This window comes from Leucopleurus acutus, assembly GCF_964270905.1.
Source record: "Leucopleurus acutus genome assembly, chromosome: 4".
In the NCBI taxonomy this organism is placed as follows: Eukaryota; Metazoa; Chordata; class Mammalia; order Artiodactyla; family Delphinidae; genus Leucopleurus; species Leucopleurus acutus.
Window position 1 is genome coordinate 109,081,097 of NC_139146.1, and position 13,370 is coordinate 109,094,466.

The 13,370-nt window shown below is 37.3% G+C and overlaps 1 protein-coding gene across 10 annotated transcripts in view; it reads left to right on the top strand.

The window, feature by feature from the left end:
- Positions 1–13,370, top strand: part of LOC309961232 (alpha-fetoprotein-like) — a 77,675-nt gene that overhangs the window by 20,727 nt on the left and 43,578 nt on the right. For 8 of the 10 annotated variants that reach the window (XM_082838297.1, XM_082838295.1, XM_082838291.1 and 5 more), the window contains exons 7-11: positions 322–451; positions 5,943–6,154; positions 7,606–7,738; positions 9,363–9,460; positions 11,748–11,886. In XM_082838297.1, the coding sequence (XP_082694423.1) occupies positions 322–451; positions 5,943–6,154; positions 7,606–7,738; positions 9,363–9,460; positions 11,748–11,886 (712 nt within the window). The remainder of the gene's footprint in view (positions 1–321; positions 452–5,942; positions 6,155–7,605; positions 7,739–9,362; positions 9,461–11,747; positions 11,887–13,370) is intronic. The other 2 variants (XM_082838292.1, XM_082838290.1) reach the window with 2 other exon arrangements.

A 13,370-nucleotide genomic window follows, 5' to 3' on the forward strand; every position in this document is an offset into this window, starting at 1 on the left:
TTTTATTTGGAAAGTCAGGTCAGATAAATTCCCAAATTACCTATCTAAGCAACTCAACTACTTTAAGCAATAATTTGAATGATGAAAATGACTGTATTTACACGATTATGAAGTGAATAATTTTCATTTTGTGGTTTACATCTTTGTATGGCTCTGGGTTCTATCACTGTAGAAATAGAAAGCACTTATAATATACAACTGTCTTCATCCTACATTTGCAACTGTGTTTCTATTCTTTTGGTTACTCAATGAACTACAACTAATTTTAGAAAGAATTGAATTCAAAAAACTGTTTAAAATGTACTTTTTTTTTTTTTTCAGGGAATTGGTTCTGTTGACTAAAAAACAACCTAAAGCTAACTTTTCTGAAATTGCCAAACTGGCCATGGATATTAAAAATCTGCATCAGATCTGTTGTGAAGGAAATACAGTAGGGTGTGTGCTTGGCAGAGTAAGACTTTCTCTTTTCTTAAAACTCTTTAAAATACTTGTACTTTTTAAATAAAAGTGAGGGTGGTATAGATGAATCTAAAAAAGTAATTATCATTTCTCAATATTACCAACAGAATGGTGTCTCCCCTCCTCTCTCTTCTCTTCCCATGAAACAATTTCTTTCTTTCTTTTCCTCCCTTCCTTGCTTCCTTCCTCCTTTCCTTCCTTCCTTCCTTCCTTCCTTCCTTCCTTCTTCCTTCCTCATTCTATCTACTTTATTCTTTTATTCTTAAATTTTTAGAGCTGGCTGCTAATTTTCTTCCAAATTGGGATTGTATTTCATTCATCTTTGAATCTCTAGAAAGTCTTAGAATTGCAAACTATACCCTCAGGCCTTATCAGCCTGGAGGAAAGAAGAAACCACCAAAAGCAAAGATGTGGCATCAAGGGACAAGGGCCGGGGCATGGACAGCATAGAACTCACCTGCCCCACGTCCAAATGTAAAGTCTCAAAATCCCAGAGAAGGAAAAAAATTGTAGCTGTTAAAATCCTGATAACGTTTTAGTAAATCACAAATTACAAGTATGTTCCTATTCATTCTACAAGTTTGAAAACTGAATAATTTTCATCATGATAAAAAATAAAACAGAAACAAAGAAAGACTACAATCATGATTTCAGTGAGAAATCTATGACTCTTATGGGCAGAAATCCTTACCCCCAACAATTTTTGCCCCATTACACATAGATTAAGGAATGTGGGTAACAATATCAATTAAAATAGAAAAATCATTGAATCGAACACTCAGTAGAACCCCTAAGATTCTCAGTCCTCAAATGTCTACTTTGCTGGAACAGAGAGGTGGGGTCGGACCATAGCTTTCCCTTGGCAGCCATCGCAGTTGGCCATTGTTTGGTCAGTGCCACATTCAGCTTGACTGAAAGATGGTGGCTGCTACTGCCAATTCCATCCTGGAGATAGACAATATAAAGTTGCTTCTTGGATTACTTCCCGTATGGCAAGAATCTCAACGCATACTGGAAGCAATACTATCCTATACACTTAGAGGTCATGCTGGCTCTTTAGGATAGGCTCTCAGGATCCTATTTGCATGAAGATTAGGTGAAAATTACAGGGAACTTTGGGACCTATCCATAGGTATTAAAACAAAACAAAAGAAAAATCTCTAAAATCCTTTAACACATAAACAATACCCATGCCAAACTGGTAACTCTAGAACAGCTCCTGTTATTGTCTATACTATGACAGGAATGCTAGAACAATCTCCAGTTATTTAATTGTATTGGGTAGTATTCATAAGCAATATAAAGTAACTTTAGATAGTTCTGGCATTCCTTTTTTATTCTAGACTATAAAGGAAACAGGTTTAGAGTTATTAGCTTGACAAAGATACTTTTATGTGTTGAGATGTTTCACTCTGTTTTAGAGGTTGTCTTGTTTTGTTTTAAATAGGATGGATTCTGAACATTAGTAAATATTATTTTGTCTTCTTGGGATGATCATTTGATTTTTATTGTTTGACTTATCCATTGAAGAATTATATTAAAAGATTTCTTAATATTTACCCATTTTTACATAGCTCAAGTCAATATCATTTTACTATATCTATGGTGTCTCTCTCTCTCTCCATATATATATGTCACAATTTTGCATTTATCTTTAGATGTGAAATGGATCTAGAACTTTCTTTTTTGGCACATATTTTATCAGGTTTTGGTATCCAGTTATGATAACTTCTAAAAGATAAATTAGAATTTTTTTCCTTTCGAATTCTATGAAATAACTTAAATAGCACTGTAACTTACCTGTTTTCAGGTTTGTCTGTGAAACTGGAGGAGGGATGGAGATACAAACTGATGTGACAGCTTCTCCATTTCTTTTGTTATGGATTTATTTAAACATTTTTTCAGTCAATCTTTATTATTCATGAATTCTATACTTGAGAATTCACCTACATGCCAAAATTTATTTGTGACCCCCAAATCAATACTCACAGCACTTTGTGGTCATTCCCAGATTTATGCATGCTCAGAGCAGTGGAAATCTGAGTTGCCCCATGTGCATGGCTCCAGCTACAATAGAACAAGGTGATGCTCTCTGCCTTCTTGTTGTAGCTCTCATACTGTAAATAGGTGTTCTTTTTGCAGTCTATTAAGTGCCACATTTTCTGCATTTCTGTGCTTTTTGTTGATGAGTTAGCTCTTTAAAATGGCCCGAGTATAGTTCTGAAGTGTTGTCTAGTGTTCCTAGAAGCTGTGATGTGCCTTGTGGAAAGAATATGTATTTTATTTTATTAGAGTATAATTGCTTTACAATGGTGTGTTAGTTTCTGCTTTATAACAAAGTGAATCAGCTATACATAAACATATACCCCCATATCTCCTCCCTCTTGCGTCTCCCTCCCACCCTCCCAATCCCACCCCTCTAGGTGGTCACAAATCTCCGAGCTGATCTTCCTGTGCTATACGGCTGCTTCCCACTAGCTATCTGTTTTACATTTGGTAGTATATATAAGTCCATGCCACTCTCTCACCTCGTCCCAGCTTACCCTTTCCCCCTCCCCGTGTCCTCAAGTCCATTCTCTATGTCTGCATCTTTATTCTTGTCCTGCCCCTAGGTTCTTCAGAACCTTTTTTTTTTTTAGATCCCATATGTATGTGTTAGCATATGGTATTTATTTTTCTCTTTCTGACTTACTTCACTCTGTATGACAATCTCTAGGTCCATCCACCTCACTACAAATAACTCAGTTTCGTTTCTTTTTATGGCTGAGTAATATTCCATTGTATATATGTGCCACATCTTCTTTATCCATTCATCTGTCGATGGACACTTAGGTTGCTTCCATGTCCTGGCTATTGTAAATAGAGCTGCAATGAACATTGTGGTACATGACTCTTTTTGAATTATAGTTTTCTCAGGGTATATGCCCAGTAGTGGGATTGCTGGGTCGTATGGTAGTTCTATTTTAGAATATGTATTTTAGATAAGCTTTGTTCATGCATGAGGAACAGTGCTGGTGGCTATGAGTTCAATGTGAATAAATCACCCATACGCAGGAGTCCCCCTTATTGCCCCCTTTGCTTCCTGAGGTTTCAGTTAATCACAGTCAACTTTCATCTGAAAATATTAAACAGAAAAATCCAGAAATCAACAATTCACAAGTTTTAAATTGTGCACCATTCTGAGTAGCATGATGAAATCTTGTGCCATCTCGTGCCATCTCACCTGGGACATGAATCATCCCTTTGTCCAGCGTTTCTCGGGGATTAGTGACTTAGCAGCCATATAGGTTATCAGATTGGCTGTCCTGGGATCACAGTGCTTGCGTTCAAGTCACCCTTACTTTACTTAACAATGGCCCCAGTGCACAAGAGTAGTGATGCTGGCAATTTGGATCTGCCAAAGAGAAGCCATAAAGTGTACCTTTGAAGTAGAAAGGTGGAAGTTCTCAACTTAATAGGAATGAGAAAAAAAAATCATATGCTGAGGTTGCTAAGATCAATGGTAAGAACAAATCTTTTATCTGTGAAATTGTGAAGAAGGAAAAAGAAATTCATGTTAGTTTTGCTGTCACACCTCAAACTGCCAAAGTTTTGGCCACAGTGCATAAGTGCTTAGTTAAGGTGGAAAAGGCATTAAAATTGTACAATAAGGTATTTTGAGAGAGAGAGAGAGAGACCACATTCACATAACTTTTATTACAGTATATTGTTATAATTGCTCTATTTTATTATAAGTTATTTTTGTTAACCTCTTACTGTTCCTAATTTATGAATTAAACTTTATCATAGGTATGTATGTACAGGAAAAAACATAGTATATATAAGATTTGGTACTATCTGCAGTTTCAGGCATTGACTGGGGGTCTTGGAATATAACCCCTGTGGGTAAGGGGGGGCTACTCTATATTAAATAAGGTGTTTTTAAACAGAAACATACACAAAATAAGGTTATGTCTTGATCTGTTGACGAAAATGTGGCCAGAGACTTGCAGAAAACTTGTTCTGTATTTCCTCTAGGGTAGATGATTCAATATTCATGAATTCAGTGTTTATAACTACTGTGAATAATGAGAATCAACTGTACTTATTTTTGTCAGGTTTTAAAATATACATTTTCCTTTAAAAAAATCTCCTTCATTAGCACTTTCTCATTTAGAAATATAGAGTTCTACATGACAATATTATTATTTGATAACTAAAAACATCAATTATGTAGTTATACCTCCTTTCCCCCCCATGTATATATGTTTTCTCCTTTAAGTAATTAGTTTTGCAAAGAGACTATTTCCAAGACAGAGTTCTTGGAAAACGACATTTACTCCAGTCTCACAACTAGGTGGAGCCTAGTCAAAAGCGATTTATGTCATTTCTAGGCCTGGCCTATAAAATCTCCTGTCCAAAACACCCAATCTGAGGTCAATGTTAGAATCTACAGGTTGAAGATGACAGGGCCTCTGTCAGCCTGGTTCTCAGAACTACTGCCCAGAGGCAATACACCTCCCCTTCTCGATAGGACTTTATTGAGAAAGAAACAGACTGGATCCTATTAAGCCGCTGAGAGCAGGCTCGTCGCTTAATTAATGTACACACTCTTCCTTATCGGTCTCAACCTGACCTCACAATGCAGCTTCAATTTACCACTTTCAGATCTAGATCTTCAGTACGTTCTTCTTCTCTCCTGATCCCTTAATCTTAATCTCAACTAAATTTTCCCAATGAGCTCAAAATGTCCTATATACCATTTCCCAAGTATGCCATGTTCTTCACATCTAAGACTCTTTATATATAAAGATGGATAATTCTAGTATGCTTTTCCTCTCCATTGTTTCCAACTAACTTCTATTTGTCCTTCAAGATTCAAATCATTCAAGATCTTCACTCTGACCTTTATCCAGTCTGGATTGCCAATCTCTCTTTTTTCTTCCAAAATATAATACGTGCATTTCTCTAACAATTTATTTTATAATGCATTATTATTCTTGTTTAACTACTTGACTCTCCAACTAGATTGTGAGCTCCTTAAGTATAGAGACTAGCTTGTTCATACACACATGTACTTATTTTTGTATGTGTATATATAAGTAAATATGTAAGTTTTATAGTAATATTACAGTAATGTATATAGAAAATGACAGAGACAAAATGTTTTCTAAACTGGGATCCCAGAACGATAACAACAGTAGCAAGTAATAAAACTCTTCATTTGTATTTTGTTGGGCTAAACTTGAAAACAATAATACCGTCTGTCTCTCTTTAAGTTCTTTAAGAGATGTTAGAAGAACTTGTGACACTTCAGTAAAGTCAAATAGAGAAGGTTTCTTAGTAGAATGAGTCACTATAAATGACCTTTTTTGGTCTCACAGTTTGCCATGGAAAAAGCAATATAAGATGCCAAGTTTTTCTCTGGTTTTCTACTGATAACAATAAAAAGAAATAAGTTCAGAATGAAGTCATCAAAAATTACTGCTCTTTTATGTTTATAGAGCCAGCTTATGAACTATACCTGCTCTAAACAGGCTACACTATCCAGCAAGATCACTCCATGCTGTGAACTGCCAGAACCATTCCGAGGGGAATGCATTATCAACTCAGAAAATGACAAACCTGATCTCTCATCCCTGCCACTTAGCAGGTTTACAGAAGACCAGTTTGTATGCAAACAATTCACTGACAAACAAGATGACTTCCTACAAGAGTAATACGGCTTTTTGTAAAATCTTAGTAACGGTATATTGTATTTATGGATTCTTTGGGAGAGATTGCAAACTTGAATGATGACAGAGGCGAGCCAATGATGTGAGTGAATGGTTAAATGGCTGAGAGGAGATGCCTTGTGGAGTCCAAGGTTGCAGCTACTATTTGGCTCTAGCTACTTGTAACCATATGGGAATGTAGGCTTTGGGTCGTTGGATCAACTGCATTTTTAGAGAAGTTGGAAGTCCCTTGATTTTTAAATGTTGACAACTAATATAGGAATTTTAAAAAACACAGTGAGCGTCAAGTGTGTGCAGGCTTTGCTCTGAGGGACTTAGAGTCATCCCTAAGTAAGGGTTTCAGATTGGTATGCCTGGCCAGCTCTTCTAATTAATTTAATACCTACTCTCAAAGCCATAGTGTGGCATTACAAGATTAAAGAGATGGAGTTCTAACATCTCTGGTGTCCATTCAGAAGTGCAAATTATTTGGGGCATAAAGCAAACTGATTTCAATATATTATAATATTAAGACAATATTACTGAGTGATTGAAATAGTTCCAAAGTCACTTTGTGAAGTATAATTTGGAGCAGCTAAATTCTAACAAAACATAAGAATTTGAATTTTCCTCAAAGTTTTCTGTAGGTTGACTTTAGCTATATTTCTGAAATTACATTTGACACTGCTTATAAAAGTAAATGTCACTACCTGAACTCACTTATCCCTAAACTTGCATTTAGTATTGAAAAAGTCGATAGGCACAACTTCCTAGTGGAAATTACGTTAGACTATGAGTTGTGAGACCTGAGTTCCAGTCTAGCTTGGTCATGCATCAGCTTTGAAATGCAGTTCAAGCCACTTAATTTCCCCAGACTTTTGGGTTCCAACTGTAAACTGAGGCAGTTGGATAAGATCACTTCAGATGTCCCTTCTGCAATTCTATGATTCCTTTGAAAATATTCTAGAGTCCAAATTTCTCTTTCTTGTAACCCAGAAAAACGTGCAGATTATGGACAACTGATGCTTGAAGGCTTATGTGGAAAACAGGGGAAGATGGTTATTTAATACCTAGTCAGCACAGTCTTACAAAAAAATCTAGCCTCAAAGGTCATCAAGAAAATGTTCTCACCCAAACACTTGAAATGAATTTCTAGTAAAAGTAAGGAGAGACCCTGAGCCAGGAACTAAATCTTGTCAGGATGTTTTAGGTTCAAGTTTGAATCTGCCACTCACTACTGTGTAACTTTGGAAAAATCACATAATTTTACTGATTTGGTTTCCTTATCTCAAAATCTAGCCAATAAAACTTCCCTGCCAGCCTCCCAAGATTTTCAAATACCTAAAGTCAGTTAAAATATTGAATAAATGTCATGGTCATAGGTGGCTTTTGAAAGAAAACTATGGCTTCAGAATTTAGTGTTTACTTTCTGATATGCTTCATGTGCTTACAGGTTTCTTTATGAATATTCAAGAAGACATCCAGAGTTGGCAGTTCCAGTGATTTTAAGAGTGGATACAGTATATCAAAACTTACTGGGAAAATGCTGTAAATTAGAAAATCCTCTGGAATGCTATAGTCATGGGGTAAATTCCTTTTTTTAAACCTGTTTCTCATAAATGATTATAAACATAGGGAAAAGTCCAATGCTGTTAGTAGTGCTGTACTTTTGTAAGATGATTATGCATGTTCTTTCTAATTGCAAGCACTACACAAAAACTTTGATTTCTGTCTAAACCAAAGGCCACATCATTACACAGCAGCAACTTTCTGTGTGAGTCACTGCCTTATAGATTCTGTGTTTTATGAAAACAACTCTGTGCAATCTTCTCTAAAGTTTGCTTGGCATGGTAGCAGGTAGCATGAAAGCATAGCCTATTAGGGTAGGGGAAGGTTGACGGTTTCCACCAAGCAGGCCTGGAAACTGTCCCTATCTCAGGCCAGAAATCATACTGTTCACAGTCAGCAGCTCCTGTTGTGTAGTTGACATGGAAAAAGCCGGTTGCCTTACAACTCTCTGACCAGACAATCTGTTATCCACAGTTTACCAGGAGCCAGGTGGTTCTGGCTTTTGTTACGCTAATTAGTGGGTGGGGATGGAGGATGAAGGCATTTCTTGTCCTGTCTGAGCTCAAGCAGGTACACCTAGCACCTTCCTGTTCCCAGAGAGAAGGCTAAATGAAGGCGACTTAGTCTTTTGTAGGTTAGCACCCTTTCATAGCATCACCTGTAGACTCCACAATCATCATTATGATAATAGCCCCTTATAGGAGCATGGATGTTTAGAGTTTACAAAGTAGCTTTACAACAAGTGTCCTATTTTATTCTCACAACAGCTTGGTAAGATAGGTAATGGCATAAGTACTAGCTACATTTTGTAGATGAGAGTTTTGAGTTTCAGAAGGTTCAGGTGACTTGTCCAATGTCACACAGGCAGTAAGGACAAGGCTAAGTGTTAAATCCAGGCAAACAGTTTGCCAATCAGGTAAAATTTTTACTATAACAAATACTGTTTATTAGGATCAGGTGGACTAGGTCTGATTACTTAAGAAGATAACCAGTGCTCCTACCAAAGAGCTAAGTCTGCAAGGTCACTCGTATCTTCCCACTGGAATTTTATTTGCACTGTTCAAGAATTCTTTGAACTTTCATTTAGCTCTGAGAATTCCATGTGCTTCCCTTTAACGTGTATTCGTGGAGTGCTTTACTATGTTCAAGTCTGGTACTTGTTTTTATTAAACCATGACTTCTTAATATGTATCTATATTTCTATACCTACATCCATATCTCTATATCTGTACTGTTTACATAAAAATGCTGTATTATTAAAAATAACCAGCATGCACACATACACACACACATTCTGATCAATTAAACTTAGATCTATAAATTATTTTTAAGGACCTCTTTTTGGCTTGATGAATGGTTAGCTTTATGCTTGTAAAATATGCCATTTAAGCCCATAAATGAGTTCATACCACAGGAAACTAAATATCAATCTTGCTGTCCCACTTTTTTCTCCACAAAGTACGTGACCATTCCTGTTTCAGCAAAATGTGTTTTCTCAACATTTCCAAACTCACTAAGTAAATAAAACCCTGGGTTTAGTAAAACAGTCACATTAAACTATTACAGAAGATGGTTTTGCAATCTTACCTCAAGATATATTGTTGCAACGATAGATAAACACTGATTATCTTTATTTTTCAGGAAGAGATGTTTCAAAGAGTGGTTCATGAAAGCCATGAGCATGTGAAAAATCAGTGTGATTTACATGAGAAATTAGGAGACAGTAACTTCCATGACAGGTATGCTTCCAAGATATTGTCCAAATTTGTGGTTGTTCGTGAGTTTTTGTTGACTCCTGCTGCTGAGAGTTGCTAGGAGTCTATATTCAACCTTAAAATCTCAGAGGCCAAGGAAAAACTCAGTTCAGAATTAACCTAGTTATCTTTGTCTTGATAAGACAGTTGTCCACATAACCTTGGGTGCTTTTACATTGCTTTTTAGGCCAGTTTCCAGATTCCAATCAATGCCCAGAGGTCAGGGAGCCGGCAGACCCTGACTGCCCTTCCGCAATCCCACAGGAGCCCTCTACCCTTCACCTGGACATTTAGTTTGGGGCTTTGCATGCAATCTGGAGTCAAGGCTGCAACAGAGATCTAATCTAGGTTTTCTTCATCAGTTTGAAGTCAGGTCAATATAGCAAATACAGTATTTTCACCATCAAGAGTAGAGATAAACAGGCACCTTAGTCAGAGGGAGCACACGTTAACTCTTTGTGTGCAGACAGCCTGGTAAATCCCATTGTATTTCAAAGATTAAGATATCAAAAAAACAAAAAAGCCAATTTTCAGTTACCTTTAAGATCTTACTGTAATAGTCTATTAAGAAGCAGAGTATATATATATATATATATATATATATGTCAATCCCAATCTCCCAATTCATCACACATATATACACTAATATGTATAAAATGGATAACTAATAAGAACCTGCTGTATAAAAAAATAAATAAAATAAAATTCAAAAATTCAAAAAAATATATATACAACTGAATGCAGAAAACCAGGTGGAGAGCACTACGTTTGTGGATGTTATTTCAATAAAAATCCAAACAGTTTAGTGTGTGTGTGTGTGTGTGTGTGTGTGTGTTTTGATAAAATGATCTTAAAATTGAAACAGGTATAAAATAGGTAACTAATAAGAACCTGCTGTATAGCACAGGGAACTCTACTCAAAAAAAAAAAAAAAAAAAGAAGCAGAGTATTGGGGAAAAGTTCAGTTTGATACAGTGTCCCATAATATTGAGCTTAAATTAAATGTCCAGAATAATGGATCCAAAAAAATTATTCTTGTTTTAGAATATTTGGCTTATTATTTTTTTTTTTACTGTTGTATTTAGTTGCTAATGTCTAGCTTAAGGATTAGACCGGTGGCTCTCAAACTTTAGAGTGCATCAAAATTACTTGGAGGACTTGTTAAACACAGCCCACCCCTAGAGTTTCTGATTCAGTAAATCTGGGGTGGGGCATGAGAATTTGTACTTCTAACAAGTACCCAGGGGATGCTGCCAATCCAGGGGTCACACTTTAAGAAGCACTGGATTAGGTTGACTATTTCCTTGGATGCTATAGCTAAATTCTTCCCCTAACTCCATTATAATATAAATGCAATAAATAATTCTGACATTTTGTCCTCAAATTCAGTTCTGCAGAGTCTTTCTCATTAAAATCTCTCTCCATATCCCTCAGTTCCCACTACCACTCTCCTAGTTCAGGCCATCACTTGAATTACTGGCATGGACTTTTCTTCCCTCACTTTGCCTCTTGCCCACCTCCAATCCATTCTTTATATAGCAACCATAATTATCTTAAAAACAATGTAAATCTGATTCTATAGTTAAGCTTTCTTCCTTCTCCTCTCTTCAATTCCCAATCCCCCCTAATTAAGAAAAAAATCACAATCAGTGACTTTCTAAGTGCTCCCTTCTTACTTTCATTCCCCTTCACCTGGCTCATTTTTAGTTATTATCAGATCTCAGCTCACATGTCATTTCCTCTAGGAAGCCTACCTGACCTCCCTGGGATGGGATTAGATGTCGTTCTGTGTGCACCTATAGCATTCTCTATTCCTCTCATTACACTGAGTGTACTCCTCTATCTCCTCCACTAGAGGCGTGAGACCATGAGAGTAGGACATGTTTCCTGATCGTTGGTTGCTGTAGCTTCTATTCCTACACGTTGTAGACAACCATACATGCTTTAACGGCCTGTGCATATATTTATTTCAGAAGCTGTTTACTATGAGTCTGATTTTGCAGCCATCCAAATTAGCTATCACAGTATCCTTCATAAGTAGAAAGAAGATGGATGAGAGTGGAGCAATGTGTGAGGTGGAAAGGGAATTCCAGGTATACTGAATAAGCCATTGAGCCACTGTGTCAAGAACTAAAAGGATAGACTTAAACCCAATCTAATGACTTGCTCATCCCACATCAGAGACAATGTCAGATATTGAGGAAAACTTTGTAGAATTCTTCATTTTGGGCACATAGCCATTGCCAGGAATAAGAGGAAATTATTCTTTCAGGCTCATAGTCCTTTATACTAAGAAAGCCCCACAACTATCTGCTCAGGAGTTGGTTATATTCACGAAGAACATGGCGGCTGCTGCCACCACATGTTGCCCACTGAATGATGAGCAACAGTTTGTTTGCATGGAGAACTCGGTAAGTGCATCCTTGACTGCATGTCTGTCTGTTGTTAAAAGTTCTGAACTCCAAGCCCCAGCAATCAGTCTCATGTTGGTGGACACGTCTATGAATTGTCAATGGAACCTAATAATTCTGTCCTTAAGAGAATTTATTTCTGGTCAGTTCATGCCAATTGTCTTTGATTAGCAGCAGGGATAAATAAGACTATCACTTTGCAAAAACTGGGGATGTTCGATTCACCAGACCTTTGCCTGGATCATATCCCAAGGTCTATTCCCTGGATTTTCAAGTCAACAAAAGCGATTTTGCTGATTTTAGACTAACTCATACTAATCAAAAGTGTAGGAAAAAACCACCCAGCTTCCTCTTGTGTTTCTCCTTTACTCTCACACGATTACCATACTCACAACACTTCTGACACCAGATGTGTGGGTTTTTTTTTTTTTTCCCCAAAGCAAGCACTGGGAATCCTACAATTTAACTCAATTCTAACACTATCTGCTTGGAGATAGCATCAGATCCTACGGGTTGAGGGCTCAGTTCCACAGGACTGCTCCCACCTGACTTCAGATGCCAATCACAAGTCCAAGTTGTCACCTGTGCTTCTGACTGATTAGGTATAAATCGGAGGTTTCCACAACTCCCTCCTTGGGTTCAATTAATTTTATAGAGCACTTCACAGAACTCAGGAAAACACAGTTACCAGTTTATTGAAGGATATGAAAAAGATGCAGAAGAACAGCCAGATAAGAGATACATAGGGTGAGACCTGGGAGGGTTCCAAGTGCAGAAGCTTCCTGTGGAGTTGGGGTGTCTCACCCTCTCAGTACTTGGATGTGTTCACTCACCTGAAAGCCCACTGAACCCCATACTATTGGGATTTTATGGAGGCTTCCTCACATAGACATGACCAATTATTAACTGTATTTCCAGCCTCTTTCCCCTCTCTGGAGCATGGGGGTGGGGCTAAAAATTCCAAGCTTCTAATCATGTCTTGGTCTTTCTGGAGACCAGCCCCCATCCAGGAGCTCACTCAGAGTCATCTCATTAGAACAAAAGCTGCTCCTAATGCCCTTATCACTTAGCAATTTATAAGCATACCAGGAGCTTTGTGTCAGGAACCAGGGTCAAAGACCAAATATTTATATTTTCTGTTATCTTACATCAAACTTACAAGTGTTACCTTCATTAGACAGAATACCAGGTTTCATTTACAGTGAGAAATGTCTTCCCAATGTCAAGAATAATTGGGTCTAATAACTAGGCTACACTTTTCCCTGAATCACATTACTTGGGAAGTTGAATTAGGATATGGGTATTCATGCAAATGGAATCAGAGGAAGGGCAGGGGTGGTCTTGAGAGATATTTCTTCCAGGGATATGAATTATTCCCTCCTAGCAGTGGAGAACATCACTCCAGGACCTGGATGCTCGTCTCCAGGTCTCTCTCAAGTGGTATATTTTAACGCTACTGAATTCTTGTTTGGTGACAGCTTTCT